This window comes from Pristiophorus japonicus, chromosome 1 (assembly GCF_044704955.1).
Source record: "Pristiophorus japonicus isolate sPriJap1 chromosome 1, sPriJap1.hap1, whole genome shotgun sequence".
Classification (NCBI taxonomy): domain Eukaryota; kingdom Metazoa; phylum Chordata; class Chondrichthyes; family Pristiophoridae; genus Pristiophorus; species Pristiophorus japonicus.
In genome coordinates, this window is record NC_091977.1 from 185,542,631 (window position 1) to 185,570,492 (window position 27,862).

At 43.7% G+C, this 27,862-nt stretch overlaps 1 protein-coding gene across 4 annotated transcripts in view; it reads left to right on the forward strand.

Annotated features, from left to right (window-relative positions):
• The window catches only part of LOC139267300 (EGF-like repeat and discoidin I-like domain-containing protein 3), a 342,920-nt gene that overhangs the window by 229,584 nt on the left and 85,474 nt on the right, over window positions 1-27,862 (forward strand). For all 4 annotated transcript variants that reach the window (XM_070885392.1, XM_070885398.1, XM_070885409.1 and 1 more), the window contains one exon: window positions 25,116-25,271. In XM_070885392.1, coding sequence (XP_070741493.1) covers window positions 25,116-25,271 — 156 coding nt within the window. The remainder of the gene's footprint in view (window positions 1-25,115; window positions 25,272-27,862) is intronic.

A 27,862-nucleotide genomic window follows, 5' to 3' on the forward strand; every position in this document is an offset into this window, starting at 1 on the left:
AGCAAGTACAGGTGCAGCGTCCCGAATCCGAAACACTCAGGACCGAGGCCATTCCGGATTCTGCGTTTTTCCGGAACGTCTTTCTGACATCACGAATCCGGAAACACCCGAGCCCAGGTTCGGGTATTTCCGGATTTTGGAACATCAGGAAGGGAGGGGTGGGGGGGTTACCTGCCGAGGAGCTGTTAGGGCCATCTGGGCCCCGCCAGGGAGGTCGTCGGGTGGGCCAGCCCCGCCAAGTATGTTGTCAGGTGGGGCCCCGCTGAGGAGGTTGTCAGGCGGGCCCGCGAGGAGGCCTGGAGGCAAGGGCAGCGGCGGTGGGCCGAGCGGCAGTGAGGCGAGGCCCAAGGTCAGGCAACGGCGAGGCCCCGAGATCGGCAGGGCCGTCGGGTCCGGATTCCGGAACATTTTACGGATTCCAGGTGACCCTGCCACCGATCGGTCTGGAGTCCGGATTCTAGAACATTCCGGCACTCCAGATTCTGGACGCTGCACCTGTATATCCTTCCTTAGGTAAGCAGACCAAAACTGTACACAGTACTCCAACTGTGGTCTCACCAAAGCCCTATATAATTGCAGTAAGACTTCCTTACTCTTGTACTCCAACCCTCTTGCAATAAAGGCTTGTGGTACCTGCATGTTAACATTCTGTGATTTGTGTACAAGGACACCTAAATCCCTCTGCATACCAACATTTATTACTCTCACCTTTTAATGTTTGTACGTTAACCAATCCTCAATCCAAGCTAATAAATTACCCCCAATCCTGTGAGATCTATTTTTGTATAACAACATCTTGTGTGGCACCTTGTTGAATGCCTTTTGAAAATCCAAAAATACAACATTCACTGGTTTCCCCTTATTTACCCTGCTAGTTACTCCGTCAAGAAACTCAATAGATTTGTCAAACACGATTTTCCTTTCATAAAACCGTGTTGGCGCTGCCTAATCATATTATGATGCTGCCTAATCAAGTTATGTAATATATATAATTAGGCAGAGATTAGTATAGATTACTGGTGCCTAACCCAGAGTACATGCTGTGCCCTTGCGATCCTCAATGCTTCCTTCAAGTGGTGTTCAACACGGAAGAATTCTGATTCATCAGCTGAGGGAGGGCGGTCGGTGGTAATCAGAAAGAGATCTCCTTTCCAACTATTTACAATCTATATTAACGACTTGGGAGAAGAGACTGAGTGTAATGTAGCCAAGTTTGCTGACGACGCAAAGATGGGAGGAAAAGCAATGTGTGAGGAGGACACAAAAAATCTGCAAAAGGACATACACAGGCAAAAAGCAGGAAACTATAGACCAGTTAGCTTAACATCTGTGCCTGGGAAGATGTTGGAGTCCATTATTAAAGAAGCAGTAGCAGGACATTTGGAAAAGCAAAATTCGGTCAGGCAGAGTCAGCATAGATTTATGAAGAGAAAGTCATGTTTGACAAATTTGCTAGAATTCTTTGAGGATGTAAATAACAGGGTGGATAAAGGGGAATGAGTGGATGTAGTGTTTTGGACTTCCAGAAGGCATTTGACAAGGTGTCACGTAAAAGGTTACTGCACAAGATAAAAGATCACAGGATTGAGGGTAATATATTAGCATGGATAGAGGATTGGCTGACGAACAGAAAACAGAAAGTAGGGATAAATGGTTCATTCTCGGGTTGGCAATCAGTAACCAGTGGGGTACCGCAGGGATCAGTGCTGGAACCCCGACTATTTACAATCTATATTAACGAATTGGAGGAAGGGACTGAGTGTAATGTAACCAAGTTTGCTGAGGATACAAAGATGGGAGGAAAAGCAATGTGTGAGGAGAACACACACAATCTGCAAAAGGACATAGACACGCTAAGTGAGTGGGCAAAAATTTGGCAGATGGAGTATAATGTTGGAATGTGTGAGGTCATGCACTTTGGCAGAAAAAAATCAAAAAGCAAGTTATTATTTAAATGGAGAAAGATTGCAAAATGCTGTAGTGCTTGCATGAAACACAAAAGGTTAGTATGCAGGTACAGCAAGTGATCAGGAAGGCCAATAGAATCTTGGCCTTTATTGCAAAGGGGATGGAGTATAAAAGCAGGATATTGGTGAAGCCACACCTGGAATACTGCATGCAGTTTTGGTTTCCATATTTACAAAAGGATATACTTGCTTTGGAGGCAGTTCAGAGAAGGTTCACAAGGTTGATTCCAGAGATGAGGGGGTTGACTTATGAGGAAAGGTTGAGTAGGGTAGGCCTCTACTCATTGGAATGCAGAAGAATAAGAGGCGATCTTATCGAAACGTATAAGATTATGAGGGGGCTTGACAAGGTGGATGCAGAGAGGATGTTTCCACTGATAGGGGAGATTAGAACTAGAGGGCACGGTCTTCGAATAAGGGGCCGTCCATTTAAAACTGAGATGAGAAATTTATTCTCTTAGAGGGTTGTAAATCTGTGGCATTTGCTGCCTCAGAGAGCTGTGGAAGCTGGGACATTGAATAAACGTAAGACAGAAATAGACAGTTTCTTAAATGATAAGGGGATAAGGGGTTAAGGGGAGCGGGCGGGGAAGTGGAGCTGAGTCCATGATCAGATCAGCCATGATCTTATTGAATGGCGGAGCAGGCTCGAAGGGCCATATGGCCTACTCCTGCTCCTATTTCTTATGTTCTTATTTTCCCATGTTTGACTTGAAGCCATGAGTCTTCATGGGGTCCGGAGCCAATGTTGAGGACTCCAAGGGTCAATCCACCTGACTGTTTACCACTGTGCCCCCACCTCTGGTGCGTCTGCCCTGCTGATTGGAAAGGACATACCCAGAGATGGTGATGGAGGAAGCTGGAACATTAGATGATAGCTATGATTCTGTAAGTGTGATTATGTCAGACTGTTGCTTGACTGTGCTGTGGGACAGCTCTCCCAACTTTAGCACCAGTCCCCAGAAATTAGTGAGATGGATTTTGTCGGGTTGACTGGGCTGGGTGTGACCTTGCCATGTCCTAAATCAATGCCTGGGTTGCATCTGAGTGGCTCGTCCGGTTTTATCCTTCTTATTCTTTGTAGTGGTTTAATACAACTGAGTGGCTTGCTCGGCCACTTCAAAGGGCAGTTAACAGTCAAGTATGTAGGTGTGGGACTAGAGTTATATATAGACCAGACTGGGTGAGAATCCAGGCCTCTGGATTACTGGCCCAGTAACATAACCACTATCCTTGATGTGTGCAATTTGAGTGTGGGTACGAGGAATGTTTCGTCACCATTTTTTGAATGTTGGTATGTCATTTGAGCTTGAACCCTGCTCGGGCTAAAATGGTAAAAGTGTTTGCTACAATTAAAATAATGAAATGCAGAATCTTGAAACATGCAATTCCTCAGAAAAGAATTTCATCAACGGTAGCGATGCAACATCAGCTAACTGTAACAACCGCGTAATAATTCTTTATGCTTCTTGAGCACGTTATGAGCCACTTAACCAATGTAAGTGTGCTGGTTTGTTCATTGAGCTGTGCCTGACAGTTATAATAGAACATGACTGATTGCCAACAGAGAAAATCCCATTTTAGTCAAGTCACTGCAGTCTTCAGACTTGGTGATAATCCTAGCTTTCATCAAGGATGGCATTTCATTCAGTTCCTCCAAACCATCCTTCTGTGGAAACCTGCGCTTGTTCTCTTACACCCCTCTCCCCTCACCCCATCACATCTAATTAGCTTTGAAAGATTTTTTTTTCCCTCTCCACTATCTGGAAAAACGTTCCTGGTATTGAGAATTTTTTGCACAAAGAACTACTTCCTTATTGTTGAACATTTAAGGCAATTTATACCGATGTTCTCGAGTCTTGCTGTCAGCAAAGCAATAATCCACATTTACCCTTTCAATTAAATTTAGAATCTTAAGCGTTCAATTTCTGCGAGGATTCTACTGATCAGGTGGAAGGTGCATGAAAACCCGGGAGAAATGGTGGAAATCCTGTTTACTCTGTTTCTCTGGGGTTTGTAGGAACCTTTCTCCGAAGTTACAGCAGATGATAGGCCCAGAAATCCCACTTTCTCCTTCCCACGGGCGTTCGACTAGATTTTAGAGAAAAAATGCGCACCTACCTGAAGCTGCTGCGCCCGCTCGAGATCCCAATCCACAGGCCTCCTCTCCCTGCGCGTCGCAGCACGTGCTCGTAGAGACGTCCGTAAGCCGGAGCTGGAATCACATGGCTCTGGGCAGCCAATCAAGGTACAGTATTTTCTCATTCATAGTAATGGGAACTCTGTAAGTTGGAGTTCCCATTATTATGAATGAGAAACCCCCCCCCCAAACATCCAAAACACTAATAAAAAATAGAAAATATACACTACATATTTAAGATTCATTTAAATTAAAGTTATTAATGTCTTATATAAAAAAAAATATTTTCCTGGCACAGAAGTCCCACCGTGCAAGCTATATTGGGCTTACTGCCCCAAGAGGAAGTGGAGCGCAAAGTCTTGCACTCCACTTGCTCTCGGGGACGGGACCAGGGCGCAAGGAGACTCAAATTTTCCAGCACTAAGTTAAGGGGTGCATAGTACTAGCGGGAAAACAGGACCCTCCCCTTCCGTTAAAGGGAGGGCCAAGCTGCCGACTCTGCAGGAGAAAGAAGGGGCCATCGCTGGACCACTAGGGAGTAGGGTGCCGAGGCAGCAGCCCGGCATACCAGCTGAGTGCCAGGCTGCAATATCGCGGCATGGACCCCGGGAACTGCAGCGAAGAAGGCCGCAAATTTTTCCCCCTAGACCTTTCTTCAGATCTCCATTGTCTGGAACTGCATGCACTACTCAAGGTGTGGCTCGCTGACAACACTGTACAGATTCCACATGATGACCTCAGATTCATTACTATTGTTCGACTTGTTAAATGCATGTTCTTTGCTGTTGGCTTCATCACTTCCACACTTCCGTATATGATATAATGTGGTGATCAAATTTCAAAGCATTTATCATCTTGGGAATAATTTTGTGACTGGAATAATTTATATGAAAGGGAATATTGTTTGGATAGGCTACTGTATATTTTGTACTTGGTATGTGTATAGTTCTCAGAATCTTGTAACAACTTCTGAATGAAGTACAATACTCTGTTCTGTGGGATGATACTGGAATGCCCGATATTGCGATGACCCTTTCCTTATATTTTGCATTGTTTTCAATGGAAATGTATTTTCTACAAATTCATAACACATTAGAAATGCAAAAGAATAAAATCACTTCATACAGATTTCCTTTATCATTAAACTCTCATCTGAATTTACTACTACTGATTCACATCCTATATTGAGCCATCTTTGTTGCACAATGCATCTTGCACCATGTGCATCTGTCTTGCGCTATCTTTAAAATATAGGGCTCAATTTTCCCCAGTGATTTGCACCGTTTTTTTGGAGCAGGCTGCTTTTTCTGGCCTAACTTAAAAATCCACAGTTTCCCCAATCAATTTGCAACAGCGTAACTCATTTAGTTATGTTTTTTATAGGTACTTTTTTTTTTGATCCAAAGGGGGCGTAACCAGCCACCTACGCCAACTCTGACCATTTCGTAAACTTCGGCCAGCTGATAGTTACTCCATTTCTGCATAGGCCAGCGTATGTGGTCTGTCGAGAAAACCCTTGCGGAGAGTTAAAGAAATCGGCGCAGGTAAGTAAATCGGAGGCCATTCGGCCTGGGCTAGGGTCGGGAAGCGGAGCAGACCGGGACCGGCACTCACTCGGGGACCGGAGATGGTCAGCGGGGGAGGCAGCGTACTGAATGGCACTCACTCGGGGCCACAGCGGACCGGGACCGGCACTCACTCGGACCACAGTGGACCAAGATCGGCACTCACTCGGACCACAGTGCACCAAGATCGGCACTCACTCGGGGCCACAGCGGATCAGGATCGGCACTCACTCGGGGCCACAGTGGACCAGGAATGCACTCACTCGGGGCCACAGCGGACCAGGATCGGCACTCACTCGGACCACAGTGGACCGGGACCGGCACTCACACGGGGCCACAGCAGACCAGGAATGCACTCACTCGGGGCCACAGCGGACCAGGAATGCATTCACTCGGGGCCACAGTGGACCGGGACCGGCACTCACTCGGACCACAGTGGACCAGGATCGGCACTCACTCGGGGCAACAGTGGACCGGGACCGGCACTCACTCGGACCACAGTGGACCGGGATCGGCACTCACTCGGGGCCACAGTGGACCGGGATTGGCACTCACTCGGGGCGACAGTGGACCAGGATCGGCACTCACTCGGGGCCACAGCGTACCAGGAATGCACTCACTCGGGGCCACAGTGGACCAGGATCGGCACTCACTCGGGGCCACAGCGGACCAGGAATGCACTCACTCGGGGCCACAGTGGACCAGGACTGGCACTCACTCGGGGCCACAGTGGACCAGGATCAGCACTCACTCGGACCACAGCGGACCAGGAATGCACTCACTCGGGGCCACAGTGGACCAGGACTGGCACTCACTCGGGGCCACAGTGGACCAGGATCAGCACTCACTCGGGGCCACAGCAGACCAGGAATGCACTCACTTGGGGCCACAGCGGACCAGGATCGGCACTCACTCGGGGCCACAGTGGACCAGGATCGGCACTCACTCGGGGCCACAGCGGACCAGGAATGCACTCACTCGGGGCCACAGTGGACCAGGAATGCACTCACTCGGGACCACAGCAGACCAGGAATGCACTCACTCGGGGCCACAGCGGACCAGGAATGCACTCACTCGGGACCACAGCAGACCAGGAATGCACTCACTCGGGGCCACAGCGGACCAGGAATGCACTCACTCGGGGCCACAGTGGACCAGGAATGCACTCACTCGGGGCCACAGTGGACCAGGAATGCACTCGCACGGACCACAGCGGACCAGGAATGCACTCACTCGGGACCACAGCGGACCAGGAATGCACTCACTCGGGACCACAGCGGACCAGGATCGGCACTCACTCGGGGCCACAGTGGACCAGGAATGCACTCACTCGGGGCCACAGTGGACCAGGATCGGCACTCACTTGGGGCCACAGCGGACCAGGATCGGCACTCACTCGGGGCCACAGTGGACCAGGATCGGCACTCACTCGGGGCCACAGCGGACCAGGAATGCACTCACTCGGGGCCACAGTGGACCAGGAATGCACTCACTCGGGGCCACAGCAGACCAGGAATGCACTCACTTGGGGCCACAGCGGACCAGGAATGCACTCACTCGGGGCCACAGTGGACCAGGAATGCACTCATTCGGACCACAGCGGACCAGGAATGCACTCACTCGGGACCACAGCGGACCAGGAATGCACTCACTCGGGACCACAGCGGACCAGGATCGGCATTCACTCGGGGCCACAGTGGACCAGGAATGCACTCACTCGGGGCCACAGCGGACCAAGATCGGCACTCACTCGGGGCCACAGCAGACCAGGAATGCACTCACTTGGGGCCACAGCGGACCAGGAATGCACTCACTCGGGGCCACAGTGGACCAGGATCGGCACTCACTCGGACCACAGCGGACCAGGAATGCACTCACTCGGGACCACAGCAGACCAGGAATGCACTCACTCAGGGCCACAGTGGACCAGGAATGCACTCACTCGGGGCCACAGTGGACCAGGAATGCACTCACTCGGGGCCACAGCGGACCAGGAATGCACTCACTCGGGGCCACAGCGAACCAGGATCGGCACTCACTCAGACCACAGTGGACCAGGAATGCACTCACTTGGGGCCACAGCGGACCAGGAATGCACTCACTCGGGGCCACAGTGGACCAGGATCGGCACTCACTCGGACCACAGCGGACCAGGAATGCACTCACTCGGGGCCACAGCGGACCAGGATCGGCACTCACTCGGGGCCACAGCCGACCAGGATCGGCACTCACTCGGGGCCACAGCGGACCAGGAATGCACTCACTCGGGGCCACAGCGAACCAGGATCGGCACTCACTCGGGGCCACAGCCGACCAGGATCGGCACTCACTCGGAGCCACAGCCGACCAGGATCGGCACTCACTCGGGGCCACAGCGGACCAGGAATGCACTCACTTGGGGCCACAGCGGACCAGGAATGCACTCACTCGGGGCCACAGTGGACCAGGATCGGCACTCACTCGGACCACAGCGGACCAGGAATGCACTCACTAGGGGCCACAGCGGACCAGGAATGCACTCACTCGGGGCCACAGCGGACCAGGATCGGCACTCACTCCGGGCCACAGCGGACCAGGAATGCACTCACTCGGGGCCACAGCGGACCGGGACCGGCACTCACTTGGACCACAGTGGACCGGGAATGCACTCACTCGGGGCCACAGCGGACCGGGAATGCACTCACTCGGACCACAGCGGACCAGGAATGCACTCACTCGGACCACAGCGGACCAGGAATGCACTCACTCGGACCACAGCAGACCAGGAATGCACTCACTCGGACCACAGCGGACCAGGAATGCACTCACTCGGACCACAGCGGACCGGGATTGGCACTCACTCGGACCACAGCGGACCGGGAATGCACTCACATGGACCACAGCGGACCAGGAATGCACTCACTCGGACCACAGCGGACCAGGAATGCACTCACTCGGACCACAGCGGACCAGGAATGCACTCACTCGGACCACAGCGGACCGGGATTGGCACTCACTCGGGGCCACAGCGGGCCAGGAATGCACTCACTTGGACCACAGCGGACCGGGACTGGCACTCACTCGGGGACACAGCGGACCAGGACCGGTGCTCGCTCTGACCACAGCGGATCAGGAATGCACTCACTCGGGGCCACAGAGGACCGGGACCGGCACTCACTTGGGGCCACAGCTGACCGGGACCGGCACTCACTCGGGACCGCAGCGGATCAGGAATGCACTCACTCGGGGCCACAGAGGACCGGGACCGGCACTCACTTGGGGCCACAGCCGACCGGGACCGGCACTCACTCAGGACCACAGCGGACCGGGACTAACACATCCTCGGGGCTACAGAGGACCAGGAAGGCACTCACTCGGGGCCACACTGCGCATGTGCGCTCATTTCAGCGACGTCAAAAATGTAATTTTTTTTCCTGCGCATGCGCAGAAGGCCCGGCTGCGTTTTTCAGTGCAGACAGCAGGCTCCACCTCCCGAGGCGATAGGCCATGCTGCACGGCTCCGGATTGCAGTATAAAGATCGGGGAAAGTTTGGACGTTTTTCTGGTGCATTTCTGGAATTAAAAACCTGGTGTAACTCTGGCAAGATGCCAGAAAACGGGCTTGGGCAAAATTGAGCTCTTAGAGAGCAATGTTTGATGTTTTAGCTATTTCACAGTGTGAAAGTCCAGCTTCTATTTTGAACCTTCTGTGAAAAATCATGAGCTGAGTGTAGTGACATTCACATCTAAAAATGCATCCAAACCAATGACAAGCTAAAGACATATAAATGTTTGTTCCATAATGTAATAGTTATTTTGCGGGTATATTGTAAACACTTAATTAAAATTATCAAAAAATACACACCTTCAAAATCATGATCAAAGTGAAGAAAGACAGATCCTTTCTTGATACTTCAAGCTAAAATTTGTGCTTATATGTTAATGAGAAATGTTACACTATTTTTGTGCATTTAGAGAGTATATAAAAGTAAGCCAACTTTTGAACTTAAGTGAAATATCAGATCTATCTTATGTATTGTACTACATTACATTTAGTATTTAAGTGCCAGAGTTTAAAGTCTAAAACATTTTGAAAACTGGCTATGTCAGGGACTCATCAAAGCAAATTAAATCAATGAAGTGGGGGAGGGACTGAATTAATGAGTCACCGGATAATTACAGTGTGTTGTGTTGTGAGAAAAACCTGCCCTGAAAGGATCTAAAATTTAACTTAATTTAAATGGTGTGCAGTCTGTCATTTTTGAAGTAACACTGCATATTAATTCAGATTTGCTGTGTAATTGGAAGGCAACACCTTCAGAAAGTCAAATGAGAAAATGATAGAAGAAAGACTCGCATTTATATAGCACTTTTCACAACCACCGAATGTTTCAAAGCACTTTACATCCAATTGAGTACTTTTGAAGTGTAGTCACTGTTGTAATGTGGGAAACTTGTACTTCTCTCATCCTCCAAAATGCTACTGGAAAGCATTTCAAATAACCTATTAGGAAACAAACATTCTGAGTGACATGTCCCCATTCCTCCCCAGAAAACAAAGTTCATTCCACCAGAATTTTAAAATCTGCCCATGTTGACCGTTAATCTGTAGAAGAGAACCTCCATCAATTTTCAAATTAGTTTGAGCAACAATGTTATTTTTCTTTGCTTTTTCTCTTTATTCTGCTCCTGGGTGTGTACCATGATCCATTGCTGGCCAACAAAGTAAATCTTTGAGCGACTCCAAGGTCTGTGCCTATGGTGATACTTTAAAATCTTCCCTTTTGTTAAGCTCACTGACATGGAGTAAAACACTGATTTCTTGATTGCCCCACGACTATATGTAGCTCAGTGTTGCAAGCCCAGGATTATCACAGTTGTAGTTGAAAAAATACAACCTATTCAAGCAATATTAAATCTGCAGAATTTCAGAAATAATTTAAATATTATGGAAATAAGAGAATATTTGGTACAATGCAAGTGAAAATCATATGGACAGGTATTTTATTTTTACATCTTCCTGTGTCATAATTTGCTTATTCAGTAGTTTTCTCTCACGACAAGTTTAAATATTATAATTTCATCATTAATATTTGAAGTTTTTCCTACAGATTTTAGTGTATAAAATTACCCCACTATCCGAGTGAAAAGTTTTCAATTTCATTATTTGTTCATTTTCAGTGACACCGTTTAAATTAAGCCTTCAAGCTACTTACTATGTGCTGTTTAAATAATAATAAGAAAATAGTATTCAAATAGATAATTTAAGTGCATTGAAATTATAAATAAGAAAAAGACTTGCTTGTAGATAGCGCCTTTCACGACCATAGTATATCCCAAAGCGCTTTACAGACAAGTACTTTTGAAGTGTAGTCACTTTTGTAATGTAGGAAACGCGCAGCCAATTTTTCCCACAGCAACCTCCCACAAACAGCAATGTGATAATAAACGGATAATCTGTTTTAGTGATGTTAATTGAGGGATAAATATTGGTGAGGACATCAGGGATAACTCCCCAGTTTTCCTTGGAAATCGTGCTATGGGATCATTTACGTTCACCTGAGAGAGCCTCACTTTTAATGTCTCATCTGAAATATGGCATCTCCGACAGTGCAGCACTCCCTCAGTACTGCACTGGAGTTTGAGCCTAGATTTTTGTGCTCAAGTCTCTGGAGTGGGACTTGAATCCACAACCTTCTTACTCAGAGGTAAGGGTGCTACCCACTGAGCCATAGCTGACAAATTAGAGAGGGTAATTTAAAAGTCTTAATACATTTTTGTATTATCACCTCTAAAACTATAGACAGATTTGCTTCTGCTTTGTGAGAAAGTTTGTGGTGTGTTTGGGAACAATTTTTCATCCATAATCCTTTTATCTTTCAATCCATCTCAGCTTTTCAGCATTAAATGCATGTGGATCATCGTAAGCACTGTAATGTGTTGTACAAGCCTGTTAATGGATCAAGTTGTACTGAAAGAGATCTCCCGCAGCTCACAAAGTAGGCACATCGTCTTGGCTTGTGCCACTAAAGAAAATCTGTGCATATGAAGGACATGCAGTAGGGAGTAGTAAAATACCCAATTTATTTTATGAATGAAGACCTAATACAGCATGCCTGAACACTATTCAAAGTGCAACAGACATGGGGGCCAAAATTCAGTGTCTCAAAGAGACCTATTAATGTCTGTTTGCGAAGGCCATTCTTAAAAATCGAATGGCTGCCACTTTGGGGTCAACTGGCCGACCTGACCTAAATTCAGGTTGGGGGGTTTTCGGCCTAGACCCGATCCCGGCCGATTCTGATGACCGTCGAATGGGAGTCATCAAGGGTTGCACCGCCAATTTTATTAAACAAAAATACTTACCTTCCGATATTCAGCTCCATCCGTCGCTCCCCCACTGCGCGGTGCCCCTGACAGGTTTTTCTGTCGGTGCACCATCTGCAGCGGGGCGGCCCTTAAAGGGGAGGGCCCGCGGCCGCATTGTAAAAAATTTTGTCGGCCGACTTCCCGATCGGCCGGCAAAATAGCGACCCCGGGTTCAACCGGGCCGCCAACGGGCAGCCCCGCACCCTCTCTTGGGTGCCAGGCCTCTGGCCCGGCTGAAACCCTCCCTGATGGCCCAGTGGCCGAAAATTTCAAATAACAGATCTCTCCCCTTTAACGGAGGGGAGAGAGCGTGGTGACGCACAGACACTGTGACATTACCACTACTCCACCACTGATTGACAGCGGTGGAGTTCTTGTCCAACCGATTCTCAGCCAGTCAGCCTAGCTTTAAGTCTATGACCTATCCCCATTACGAGTCATTTCCTGTGGGACTTTGAAAGTCCTGAAATTGGCTCTTCGACCGCATCGGAGCTCCCAATGGTAAGTACCACTCGCTGGCGCACTTGAATTTCGGCCCCATGGTATTCTTTAGCTTTCCATTGTGTACTCTTTTATGAATCATATGATGGAAATAAAAAGTTTTTTTATGCTTTCAAATGTATTTTTCCATTGGAACAATTGAATTTAGTGAACACTTTACCTAATATCATGTGAAGTCTCTGCTAAGACCAGAGGTGGTCTTTAGGAGTTTAGTGTGGATCTAGCTACCCTGTGTGATGATTTTTTTAAATTCACCATCAAATTAAAATGTGGTATTTTGTGAAAAGCTATTATTTTGCAGCCTTATCCAATTTCGTGTCAAATAAGCAGCAGAATTTTTAAAGCATATTTAAAATAGTGAATTTATACTGGACAGATATATTGGTAGATTACAGACAATAATCTATATCTACCCATCCTGTAATCCCAATTCTACTCAATTGAAAAATTCAGAAAATTACTGGTTCAAACTTGTAAAGATAATAAAGATTACAGGGTGGGTAGATATAGATTATTGCTTGTAATCTTTATTATCTTTACAAGTTTGAACCAGTAGCTTTCAGAATTTTTCAATGAGAGATGTGTCCTACTAACATTGGTATGCTCTCAGGCATCCCTGTCAATATTGTTACTTTCCCAGAAATCCCATGACAATTTTGACACACTTCCAGGGAAGCCATGACAATATTGGCACATGCCTGGGGAATCTCTAACCTAATAGACTGTCACTACCCAATGGGTATGATCTGATAGCCATTACAGAGACGTGGTTCTAAGATGACCAGGACTGGGAATTAAATATTCTGGGGTACTTGACAATCCGGAAGGACAGACAAAAAGGAAAAGGAGGTGGGGTAGCTCTGTTGATAAAGGATGGAATCACTGCAATAGTAAGAAATGATATTGGCTCATATTATCAGGGTGTTGAAACAGTTTGGGTGGAGGTAAGGAATAACAAAGGGAAAAAGTCACTAGTGGGCGTAGTCTATAGGCCACCTAACAGTAGCAACTCTGTTGGTCGGAGCACAAACCAGGAAATAGTGGGGACTTGTAAAAAGGAAACAGCAATAATCATGGGTAATTTTAACCTCCATATTGATTGGACAAATCAAATTGGTCTGGGTAGCCTTGAGGAGGAATTCATAGAGTGCGTAAGGGACGGGTTCATTGAGCAGTATGTAACGGAACCAACCAGGGGGCAGGCCTGGTCCTGTGTAATGAGGCAGGATTAATAAACAATCTCTTGGTGAAGGATCCCCTCGGAATGAGTGATCATAGCATGATTGAATTTCAGATTTAGATGGAGGGTGAGAAAGTTGGATCTCTAACCAGTGTACTAAGCTTAAATAAAGGAGAATATGAAGGTATGAGGGCTGAGTTGGGTAAAGTGGACTGGGAAAATAGATTAAAGTGTAGGACGGTTGATGAACAGTGGTGTACATTTAAGGAGATATTTCACAACTCTCAAAAAAAATATATTCCAGTGAGGAGAAAAGGGTGTAAGAAAAAAGATAGCCATCTGTGGCTCACTAAAGAAACAAAGTACGGTATCCAATTAAAAACAAGGGCAGACAAAGTGGCCAAAACTAGTGGGAGGATAGAAGACTGGGAAGCTTTTAAAAGCCAGCAAATAACGACTAAAAAAATTATTAAGAAAGGGAAGATAGACTATGAAAGTAAACTAGTGCAAAATATAAAAACGGAGAGCAAGAATTTCTATAGGTATATAAAAAGGAAAAGAATGACTAGTGTAAATATTGGTCCCTTAGAGGACAAGACCAGGGAATTAGTAATGGGGAACATGGAGATGGTAGAAACTCTGAACAAATACTTTGTGTCAGTCTAGAAGACACTAACAATATTCCGACAGTGGATAGTCTAGGGGCTATGGGGGGGAGGAACTTAAGACAATCACAATCACTAAGGAGGTGGTACTCAGGAAGCTAATGGGGCTAAAGGCAGATAAAACCCTGGACCTGATGGCTTGCATCCTAGGGTCTTAAGAGAAGTAGCAGCAGGGATTGTGGATGCATTGGTTGTAATTTACCAAAATTCCCTGGATTATGGGAAGGTCCCAGTAGTTTGGAAAACTGCAAATGTAACGCCCCTATTTAAAAAAGGAGGCAAACAAAAAGCAGGAAACTACAGACCAGTTAGCCTAACATCTATGGTTGGGAAAATGTTGGAGTCCATTATTAAAGAAGCAGTAGCTGGACATTTGGAAAAGCAAAATTCAGTCAGGCAGAGTCAGCATGGATTTATGAAGGGGAAGTCATATTTGACAAATTTGCTGGAGTTCTTTGAGGATGTAACGAACAGGGTGAATAAAGGGGAACCAGTGGATGTGGTGTATTTGACTTCCAGAAGGCATTTGACAAGGTGCCACATAAAAGGTTACTGCACAAGATAAAAGTTCACAGGTTGGGGATAATATATTAGCATGGATAGAAGATTAGCTAACTAACAGAAAACAGAGAGCCGAGATAAATGGTTCATTCTCTGGTTGACAACCAGTAACTTGTGGGGTGCCGTAGGGATCAGCGCTGGGACCCCAACTATTTACAATGTAACATGGAGGAAGGGACTGAGTGTAACGTAGCCAAGTTTGCTGACGATACAAAGATCGGAGGAAATGCAATGTGTGAGGAGGACACACAAAATCTGCAAAAGGACATAGACAGGCTGAGTGAGTGGGCAAAAATTTGGCAGATGGAGTATAATGTTGGAAACTGTGAGGTTATGCACTTTGGCAGAAAAAATCAAAGAGCAAGTTATTATTTAAATGGAGAAAGATTGCAAAGTGCTGCAGTACAGTGGCACCTGGGGGTACTTGTACATGAAACACAAAAGGATAGTATGCAGATACAGCAAGTGATCAGGAAGGCCAATGGTATCTTGGCCTTTATTGCAAAGGAGATGGAATATAAAAGCAGGGAAGTCTTGCTACAGCTATATAAGGTATTGGTGAGGCCACACCTGGAATACTGCGTGCAGTTTTGGCTTTCATAATTACGAAAGGATATACTTGCTTTGGAGGCAGTTCAGAGAAGGTTCACTAGGTTGATTCCGGGGATGAGGGGGTTGACTTATGAGGAAAGGTTGAGTAGGTTGGGCCTCTGCTCATTGGAATTCAGAAGAATGAGAGGTGATCTGATCAAAACGTAATAGATTATGAGGGGACTTGACAAGGTGGATGCAGAGAGGATGTTTCCACTGATGGGGAGACTAGAACTAGAGGGCACGATCTTAGAATAAGGGGCCGCCCATTTAAAACTGAGTTGAGGAGAAATTTTTTCTCTCAGATGGTTGTAAATCTGTGGAATTCGCTGCCTCAGAGAGCTATGGAAGCTGGGACATTGAATACATTTAAGACAGAAAGAGACAGTTTCTTAAACGGGAAGGGGATAAGGGGTTATGGGGAGCGGGCAGGGAAGTGGAGCTGAGTCTATGATCAGATCAACCATTATCTTATTGAATGGCGGAGCAGGCTTGAGGGGCGAATGGCCTACTCCTGCTCCTATTTCTTATGTTCTTATGTTCTTATGAAAGTAGAAATTATTTTTTTTTAGTAGACATAAATAACATGCTTGTAAATAAATACAGCAATCTTTTTACTTTGGAGTCACTCCTCCCCCCTCCCCTCAAAACTCATACACGAGGATGCTCTCAGAGACCCAAGTATAAAAATCTAGGCTTTAAATCCGGTAAATTGCTGAATAAGCAGAGGGAAAATCCAGTTCCATTTGTTTAAAATTATTATTCAAATCGGTCCATACTATAATAAAACTCCAGTTTTGTTTTATTACCAGCAAAAGGGGGGGAAGTTATCTTCCAATATTTTATGCCTGTTTTCTTCCTTGCCCCTCCCCTCCTGAAGGTATTGCCTTTCCCCAGTCTGCAATTCCACACGGGCCAGATACACACCAATCCCTTTTCCCAGTAGCCTTTATTCATGAATGAGCTTTGACCGTGAGTACCACTTTGCTATCTCATTTGTATTGACCATCACAGGTGAGCTTATTACTGTCCTTGCCCAGTACCCAGCCATGTGCATTTCCAGCAAGGCCTGCTGCCTAGCAATCAGAAGCAGAAATCCTGGCCACTTTACCTTTCCTTAATTCAGCAGGAGAGCTGTGGCAATTGTCGTTTTCTTACTGGCAGAGATCAGCTAACTTAGTACAGACTGGGAATTGAAACTAGGGCCTTTTTGGCATACGTAGCAGAGTGCAAAACTTTGTCATCTGATAGTTATTTTTCAACAATGAAATAATTTCTGTCTCTATGTCAGGCCACATTATAGATGGAGGAAATAAGCCATTCAGAAGGAGGTATTTCTTGTGTGATCTCTTTGTATAAGTACAGTAACTAATTATACTTAAAAATCACACATTTTGGGATGTCTGTGACAAAAATATATTACTTGTTGTATAAAAGGTAACTCATAAAGAAGATATAAACAGGAGATCATACAGAAGTACTGTGCCTGGATGAAGAGCACTTTACAAATATTTTAATTTAGGTGGTATTTTCTTGGGAAGCTTGTTCTGAAATCTGTTCTTGTATGTATTTTTTTGTACTTGGGTACTCAAAAAGCACCCCCTTTCTTCCTAATCCCAATCTGCCTGCTATTGTCCTGATCAATTTTAGTCAGTAGTATTTCTAAACATCCGTGAATCAATTTTAAGAGGACAAAGTGTTCATAGAAAAACTCCTCACCCTGATTTGCAAGGAAATCCTGTTAGCAATTGGTTATGAATTGTAGTTGAATTGGTGCATTTATATATAAACAAATGGGCCAACTATCCTAAAATATTTTTAAGCAATGCTTCAGAGAAATGTAGGTCAAGAAAACAATAGCAGCTTATCCACTTGCTAAATTAAGGATGATTTGTCTTTTTATAGCAGAAATTATTGAATACATAACCTCTGCTGATTTGGATTATAAAGCAGAAGCATAAGTGCATTGGGGATAGTTTTACTGAAAAGTAATGGCATTCCCCTTTATTAAATATGCACAAATGTTCTGATGCAGTCTGCAGGAATGAAGCTTAGCTTCTGCTACAAAGTACAGCTCCTATCCCTCATTGAATGTGCCATTTTCAACATTGCTGCCACATAATCTGCAAATTATTTTTACATGGGATTAGATAGCTGCTTGAAAAGAGCAAAAGAGCTATAGGGAGGGATGACAAAAAGCTTATTTAAAGAGGTGGATTTTAAGGAAGCGAACAGGCAAAGGAGTTTGGGGAGACAATTCCAGAGCATGGGGCTTGGGCAGCTGAAATCATTCCTGCTAAGGTGGGGAAGGTGAAGCAAGTTTATATTCAACATAGTAGATTTTGCTTCTTGTTTCTGAATTTTTCTCCTCTTGTTTTTTTTTATCTCATTTTGTAATCTCTTAACTTTCCTTTTTGAATATGTGGCTCCTATGCAGTTTTTCATTCTCATTTTATTTTTCTGTATCACTTATAGAATTACAACAATTGTACATTCCTGTCTGGCGTAAAAATAAAAAAGGGAAGGTGGCTCAACCGTGGCTATCTAGGGAAATCAGGGATAGTATTAAAGCCAAGGAAGTGGCATACAAATTGGCCAGAAATAGCAGCGAACCTGAGGACTGGGAGAAATTTAGAACTCAGCAGAGGAGGACAAAGGGTTTGATTAGGACAGGGAAAATGGAGTACGAGAAGAAGCTTGCAGGGAACATTAAGGCGGATTGCAAAAGTTTCTATAGGTATGTAAAGAGAAAGAGGTTAGTAAAAACAAACGTAGGTCCCCTGCAGTCAGAATCAGGGGAAGTCATAACGGGGAACAAAGAAATGGCAGACCAATTGAACAAGTACTTTGGTTCAGTATTCACTAAGGAGGACACAAACAACCTTCCGGATATAAAAGTGGTCAGAGGGTCTATTAAAGAGGAGGAACTGAGGGAAATCTTTATTAGTCGGGAAATTGTGTTTGGGAAATTGATGGGATTGAAGGCCGATAAATCCCCAGGGCCTGATGGACTGCATCCCAGAGTACTTAAGGAGGTGGCCTTGGAAATAGCGGATGCATTGACAGTCATTTTCCAACATTCCATTGACTCTGGATCAGTTCCTATCGAGTGGAGGGTAGCCAATGTAACCCCACTTTTTAAAAAAGGAGGGAGAGAGAAAGCAGGGAATTATAGACCGGTCAGCCTGACCTCAGTAGTGGGTAAAATGATGGAATCAATTATTAAGGATGTCATAGCAGCGCATTTGGAAAATGGTGACATGATAGGTCCAAGTCAGCATGGATTTGTAAAAGGGAGATCATGCTTGACAAATCTTCTGGAATTTTTTGAGGATGTTTCCAATAAAGTGGACAAAGGAGTACCAGTTGATGTGGTGTATTTGGACTTTCAGAAGGCTTTCGACAAGGTCCCACACAGGAGATTAATGTGCAAAGTTAAAGCACATGGGATTGGGGGTAGTGTGCTGACGTGGATTGAGAACTGGTTGTCAGACAGGAAGCAAAGAGTAGGAGTAAATGGGTACTTTTCGGAATGGCAGGCAGTGACTAGTGGGGTACCGCAGGGTTCTGTGCTGGGGCCCCAGCTGTTTACATTATACATTAATGATTTAGACGAAGGGATTAAATGTAGTATCTCCAAATTTGCGGATGACACTAAGTTGGGTGGCAGTGTGAGCTGCGAGGAGGATGCTATGAGGCTACAGAGTGACTTGGATAGGTTAGGTGAGTGGGCAAATGCGTGGCAGATGAAGTATAATGTGGATAAATGTGAGGTTATCCACTTTGGTGGTAAAAACAGAGAGACAGACTATTATCTGAATGGTGACAGATTAGGAAAAGGGAAGGTGCAACGAGACCTGGGTGTCATGGTACATCAGTCATTGAAGGTTGGCATGCAGGTACAGCAGGCGGTTAAGAAAGCAAATGGCATGTTGGCCTTCATAGCGAGGGGATTTGAGTACAGGGGCAGGGAGGTGTTGCTACAGTTGTACAGGGCTTTGGTGAGGCCACACCTGGAGTATTGTGTACAGTTTTGGTCTCCTAACTTGAGGAAGGACATACTTGCTGTTGAGGGTGTGCAGCGAAGATTCACCAGACTGATTCCCGGGATGGTGGGACTGACCTATCAAGAAAGACTGAATCAACTGGGCTTGTATTCACTGGAGTTCAGAAGAGTGAGAGGGGACCTCATAGAAACGTTTAAAATTCTGACGGGTTTGGACAGGTTGGATGCAGGAAGAATGTTCCCAATGTTGGGGAAGTCCAGAAGCAGGGGTCACAGTCTAAGGATAAGGGGTAAGCCATTTAGGACCGAGATAAGGAGAAACTTCTTCACCCAGAGAGTGGTGAACCTGTGGAATTCTCTACCACAGGAAGTAGTTGAGGCCAATTCACTAAATATATTCAAAAGGGAGTTAGATGAAGTCCTTAGTACTCGGGGGATCAAGGGGTATGGCGTGAAAGCAGGAAGTGGGTACTGAAGTTTCATGTTCAGCCATGAACTCGTTGAATGGCGGTGCAGGCTAGAAGGTCTGAATGGCCTGCTCCTGCACCTATTTTCTATGTTTCTATGTTTCTATGTTCTATATTGAGTATCTCACTGTTTTTTCCAGTGTGCTTAACTGTACACTCAGTGACCTGGCCTATTAGTTAATGGCTTGATGTTGTGAGATTCGAACTCGGAGAGTTAAAGCTGCTCAGCAACTGCTTCCATTTTAGCTCAGAGCTTTTTGCAGCTGTTTCCATATCTAGACAGCACATCTTCCTAACAAACCCAAAGGCATCTGAAGTGTGTTGGGATCAGGAGAATACTGATGGTTAACAGAAGCTTGGGAGGCTAATCTCAGTTGGAAAGTTTAGCAAGCCCATTACTATCATTTTTGTGCACATCACCGGTGCCATTATTTGAAATATATATATGGCAGAAAACGCTGGCTCATATTTTCCCCAAAGTAGTACACTTAGGAATAACAGAAACTTGGAAAGTAACTTATAGACTTATTAGCACGCAAAATGTGCTAGAGAGAGCAAACAGGCTGATGTAATCAGCAATTTGGAAGGAAGAAGATGTGGCCTGGCAGAGGAGGGGAGGGGAAATGATCTGGTATATTCAACAGTCTTCAGTGCAAGATTGGAATGCAACTTAGGAAGGAAAAGTGGGTGAGTGGAATGCTAGCAAGTGGCCAAGAAAAATGTGTACAGCTTGGAAAATATATACTTGTTTCTTTTTCCAGTGACCAAGTATTTTTCTGTGCATAAACCTGCAGAAAGCATAGCCCTGTACTGTGGAAAAAAAACTCAAATGTTACATTGGAGAGTCAGGAGTGTCAGTAATGACCAGGTCTCAAATTCTCAGTGGTAAATTTGTGAAGAATTCATCCCTGGCGTTATGCACGATGTAATTATAAGTGCTCTTTTATTTTTGAAAAATTATTGAAAGGCTACCACTTCAAATAGGTTTGTAAAATTTAATTGGGGCAGAAATTGACCTTGCAGCAGTTTAATGGGGGCACAAAGGACAGATTTTGCAGGGTTTCTTGCCAGTAAAAAGTAAGTATTTTTTTAACTTTCACGTAGAGACAGGCAGACCAGGAGTGCTCCTCCCAGCTCCACAGCACTCCTGAGGGCTGTTGTTAACCGTGATCGGCCCCCTCACCATTCCTGTTGCTCCTCCCTAAACTGAACTACCGGCAAAAAACATGATTGACTGCTTGGGGGAGGAATTCATGTAATTTGCACCTCCTGTTAACGCCCACGCGAAATTCCGCAGGAGTTAGCCGAGGCGCAAACTTGCATTGATAACAGCATCTTATCATGTCCTTAATACATCTCAAAATACTTTACAACCAATGGATTGCATTTGAAGTGCAGTTACTATTGTTACATAGGCAAACACAGCAGCCAATTTGCATGTACCCAGGACATAAATACAGTAAATGAAGAAAAGACCAGATAATCTGCTTTTAGTGATGTTGGTTGATGGACAAATGTTGATCAGGCCATTACGACATTATTTGATGCTAGGTGAATGTCTCATGTCACATTGACAAATTATATAGGGGACAAGATGAGCGTTATCAGAAAACCAGTTGTTATATTGAACCCAGTTCGATAGCTAATTGCCTGTTCTCACAGCACACTGTACTTCTTGATACAAAAGCTTGAATGATGCTAATGACGTTCCTAGGGAACCCATTCACTTCAGGAATCTGCTATAGTGAAATTCTGTTGAAACTTATCAAATGCCTTCTGGAAGTAAACAGAATTCAGCACTAATGGTAACTGACATTCTTTGCTCAATGATATTATGGAGAGTGAAGATCACAAAAAACACATGGGTCTTCTTGGAGTCTGTCATCAAAGGCCATTCCCATTGTTGACGGTAATGGTACAGAAAAGTTTATGAGGGGCAGATAGTAATGTAATACTACATCAGTTCTTGCAATCACTTCTGTCCTTTCTGGTAAGCTAGATAATGATTCCTTTTGTCTAAATGTTACTTCTCTGTTGCGCAATAAATTAAATAAACGGAGGATGGTAGCTAGGTTCTCATCTCTACTTTCCTTGAGTAATTCTGCACAAATGTGATCCTCTCCTAGTGTCTTGTTCTTTGGTGGATCTCATTGTAAGTTCGCCACAAGTGACTCTCCTATCACCGTAACTCCTTACTAAGGAAGTATCTGGGTTTATCACCCATCTTAGGTATGGGAGTGAATGATGCCTAAATTTGGCTCACAGAACATGGTGAGTTTGCATCGCTCAGTTTGGATTGAATTTGAGATCAACTTGCCACCCCTCAATTAGGATGGCCAGAGTGAATGAATTACTCAAATGAATGATGGCCACTGAGTGAATGAATTAATCTTGCCAAATTATCAAAGAAAAGGTAAGACATCAAGTCATGATTAACAATTGTTCACTGACTACAAATCACAATTATCACAACCTTAATTCAAACATTGAATATACAATAATTATATAGACAGGGTTACCTAGCAATTTAAATAACACAATATTAATAAATACGAGGTTATAAACTTTGCTTCAGTATTAGCTGGTTTGCTAAATATTACATTGCAGTTGAGACAAATGCCTGAGGCTATTGCAATTTGGTGAGATAACTAGGTGTAAACTCCTTAGAAACCTGTCAAGTTAACAGCGTTTGATCGCCAGTCTATTGAACAGATGGTCTCTGTGGTAGCAGCTAACAATATTTCCAGAGCTTGTGAGACTGTCTTTATCAGCGACGTGGTTGAGTTGATCCTTCTTACTCCCCTGAGATGGCAGTGTTAGTTTCTGGAACATCGAGTTATTGAACTTCTTTGGTGGAGGGGTTATCTGTTCCACTTGGATCCTCTGTTCAGGCTGAATCCACCTTACGCATAAGTGACTGTATCTGAGCTAGGTGGCTTAACTCTTGCCTTCCTTGATCTCACACAACTTGTACAATTAAGTGACATACACATCTCTGTCTAGAAATTGCAGGTATAGCTGTATAATTTGACTTGCATAACCTCTTGCTCTGTCTTCGATACCCTTCTATATCCGCTAGGTAAAGATCACGACAAAAGAAGACAGATAATTAATTTTCTTCTAACTAACAAGGGACATCTGCATCTAACAAAGACAAGGGGAGTCTGAGAGAATCTACATTTAATGAAAATAAAGAAAGCCTGCTAAGAGTCACCCTCTCGTATACCTTAAATTCCAAGAAAAACCCCTTTCCAATTAATTGACCAATCTGGTTACCATATGTGCCAGAGGATTTACTTCAGAGGACACTTCTTTTAGTGTCAATCATTTCTAATAATTAGATGTCTTGGAGGGTGTCATAGTTAATGATGCATGGACCCCCCAGGCGTGTCAAGTTCAATTTTCACACTAACTTCCTGGTGTTTCTTTTAATAAAGGGTCCTAAATGGGATCAGATATGGCACAACATAATTATGTCCCACTAACAAGCTATTCCTGATCTCTGTCCTTAATGCTAGTCACTTATTACTGATGAGAATTATTTTGTTTAATTGAACTTCATTATGGTTTTAATTAGATTAATTTCATTTTGTGTGGCCACTTTTAAGCTGAAACTCCATTTTGAGAACATATCAGGCAATTTACAGGCCAATTTTCTACAAAACTCAGGACTCTCAATGTCGGCTTCCTTAATGGCAGCCCAAGCAGCTTCCACACTGTCAAACATGTTTTCTGACCCGTTCCAACTAGTATCGAAACTGTTTGACAGCTGCAGTTTAAATTCTGCATTGGAAACTGGATCCGTCAGTGTAGCAATGTTGATTCTCTGTACTATCTTTTTCTTTCTGGTTGGCTTCTTCAATTTGATTTCTTTGTATCAATCCACAATTGGTGATCACTGGTAGTGTAAGCACCATGAAAAGCCCAAACATTGCATAAGAAGGGTGTATGACCTATTCACGGAGGTAGAAATGATCAATTTGATTCATAATTGTCTGATGTCCATGTTATCTATATGGGTAACGAGGGTGCCACACATATCCAAGCAGTTGAGTTGGCGTAGTTCCTTGATTCTTTCACCATTTCTATTTCTCATATCAATACCATGTGTTCCCATAAATAATACATTTTAATTTGAGGATTCAACTTTAGCGTTCAGGTCTCCCATCACAATTGGGATAATAATGGAACTCGGCCAATTATATTGTACAGTGTATTGCAACAGCTGTCTTTACTTTCATCGTACATACAAAACATTTAAGTGCTTAGGTGCTCCAGCTTCCAGCCTGACACATAAAGCGGTGTCTAACTGTTGGTGTTAGACACCATTTGGTGTAAGTACAAATTGTTTGCCGACATGGATTTGCATATCAAAAATCAATAACCTTTTTCATTGTAGTATGAACCTAGAGAATTAACAAATGTAAATTTAACAAAGAAACTGTAAAACTTAACCAAATATTTAATTTAACCTATCACAATTTCTAATCCTGTAGTGAGTTGATCTGGGTCCTGAGAGAACCAGCTCCAAAACAGATTCACACCAGTTCTCTTTATTTAAAACAAACTGGCAACTGTCCTACCCCACTCCTTTCTGCATTTGAGTTCCCTTGAAGATGAAGCCGGTAATGGAGGTTGTATCTGGATAGCTGTAATGTCATTGGGGACAAAGTGTTTTCTCCCCAGACATGTTTAGCAGCATTGCATATTGTGAATGACAAATTGACAAATATCGTAATTCTTTTGTGACAATCTCATAGATCCCAATTTGAGAACTCCAGGTCTATGCCCAATTTTAAAACCACCAATTCCATTCCCAACCAAATATTTAAAGACATTTAATCATGTTTCAAGCTCAACTGCGTTCACTGGACCACGTTCTTCATGTCTACTATTTTGTCGATGGGGGAAATTCTTTTGTTTTCTAGTCTCGATTGTAGCTTGTTAATTTTAAACCTGTGTATAAATTTTTACTTTTTGTACTTCTCTTTTAAAATACTGGCATGTAAAACATTGTGTAGCTTTTAATGCTATGACCTTGTTCAATGTCAGAAAATCTGAAGCTTTTTAAGGAGCCAAAGCTTTATGGCCTTGTAATTTTGTTTAAATCTTTTCTTCCCTCAGATTAACCTGCAGCGCACAATGAGAATCACAGGATTGATTAGCCAAGGTGCTAAGAGACTTGGCAGCCCAGAGTATGTGAAATCATACAAGATTGCTTACAGTGGTGATGGCAAAACCTGGACTACTTACAAAGTAAAAGGCACCTATGAGGACATGGTAAGATGAAAAATTTGAAATACATTTCAGCTGTATGCTTTCACTTAAACATCTGTCAGTAAATTATATTTCAGGATTTTCAAAAATATGGTTCAAGTACATTTTGTTCTTTTCATGTACCTCAATTCACTCTTTGTGTCTTTATGGTGATTTTTGCTGGGGTACAGTTCTCCAGACAGCAACAGCCCTCTAGTACTTCAAGTGGCCATGACTCAGTCTGACTAAGTGAGTATTGGCAGGTTTTTTGGGCCATCACCGTTTTAATCTCAATCCTGCCTCTACACATTCCAGCACGGGTCACTGGATAGTGATAAGTAGCTATCCCAGCCTGGAATGCTAAAGCCTGTTGCATGGAATTATATTACATAGAAAGTACAACATGAAAACTGTCTGTTCAGCCCAACTCATCTGTGTTGGTGTTTATCCTGCACATTAGCAGTCGTCATAATCCCATGTGCCCGCTCTTGTTTCTATATCCCGTTATTCCTCTTACAATCTGTGCTTCAATCACTGATGCTGTGCTCCTGCTGCCTACTTAGACCAGATTGGCTAATTGATCCTATTTTGTATAATTCATAACACCATGCACAGTACACTTACCCATTGAGTCAAGGGGAGCTCAAGTCAGTTCTTCATCTGTAGAAAAATGGAAATTTTTCATCTTTTAGGAGTTAATCTATTTTCTTCACACAGTAACAAACCTTTTATTAGAATAATAAATCAGAGCTATGCAACAACGTGTTATCTCTCATTTAATTTCACCTACCTCATTTAGATGATTAGGTGGGCTGAAGTGCCATAGGTAAATTAAAAGCTCCAATGTTTATTTACTGTTTGTGTGATGCAATTATATGTCAGAACTTTGAATAGCTGGTTTTAATTTATATTGCTCATTCTTAGATTATAGCATTAAATTAACCTCAACAATTAAGAGAACATCTAACTGAGAGTGATTTATGTATATCCTGCTACGAGCAAATCATGCTTAACTGGATGGATAATTTATCCTAACAATGTTTAAGTACTTATTAGAATGAAGGGTCAGTGCTGGCCACAAACCCACTACACACCGATTGGTTTGTTTGAATAAACTGATAAAGCTTTTGCTATTTGTAACATTACTTCCAAACTCAAATATTAACTTCTTGCTTCTTTCTATCTGTTCCAAACAACCTTTTGCAACCCTTTATGAAAAGTTCCATATAAGAAATGTTGGAGGTATTCAGGACCCATTCTCCAACTATTTATTTAGCATACCCCATTGATAATGGAGTGTACAGATTGTTAAGTGCACGAGTATATACATCCAGTGTGTGACCTGATACTGTTACTTAACTCCTGCCTATCCTGTGTGGTGGAGAAAGTAATGTTGCTTGAAGGCTATTTTAGTTAGTTCTAAAAAATGTACCAAATGGTTTGCTTAATGTTTCTGATGTTTAGTAAATTAATATTTTTTCAACTTGTCTTTTAAAGAGCAGCTACCAGTATCAGAATCTTTTTAAATAAAAGCATTAAAATTAATTATTCCCCTTTTTGGTTCTGTTGAGTCTTGAACAATTTGAACAAACAAGGCTGGTGGGACAATTGGGGCAACTAGCTTGACAGAGTTACTGATATCGACAGTGTGAGGGAGCTGAATTAATGGCCCAGAATTTGCTGGAGCGGGGCATCTCGTGGCGTGTCCCATTTGTTAGACTTTCCATCACCCTTCAGCTTGAAAAGGTTTTGTGCCGTAACTTGCTGGAAGTGCGAGCTGATAACAGCATGGTGAGGACAACCGGGCATTGAAACCTCAGTGAACGGCGGGACCAACAGTCTATCGGCTTAACTAATGAGATTTAACAATCGCGAAACAAACAGATGAATGACAAAGAAGGAATTGGAGTCAAAACAGTTTCAGAAAGTAATAGAGAAGGGGGAAATTGGATTAAAAGAGAGAGCAAAAGAGACAGAAAGGAAAAGCAAGAAAATTTTTTTAAAAAGTAATAAAAAATTCTCTAACAACAATTTATTACCTGTAAGAAATGAGATTCCACAGTTTCAATTGTTTCTTTTCTGAGCTTCCAAGGTTGAGTGGCATTGCAGGAGCATAAATCCCATCATTAAAAAATTACTTGGGCTGTTAAGTACCTGCCCTAACTTTCTGTGCCGAGTTTAATTGGCAAATAATGCACCAATGCATTAATTTCTTGAAAGGCATGAGGAGGTTGCGAGCGAGGTACTGTTTTTGCAAATCTAACAGCAAATTGTCCAGCAACTTGTGGCACTTTGCATTTCATGAAGCATCTCTTCCTCACACAAGTTGCTGGACGATTTACACATTAATGATGGTGTGCGCATGAAATGCGCCATTATTTTGGAAACAAATTCTGGCTCAATATGTCCGGTTAAAGTTGAAGCAGTTCTGGATATTAGTTATTTCTGTACTGATATTAGTTCCATTATCTCACACTGAGTAGGTTCAGTAACTCTTCCAAGCCAGTTTCTCTCAGTGGCAAAAGCACTTGCTGGGGTTTATATATTGAGCTGAAAGAAGTCTGTGTTGGAACTTTCATCCATTATAGAAGCCCCATCTCTGCATCAAACACAAC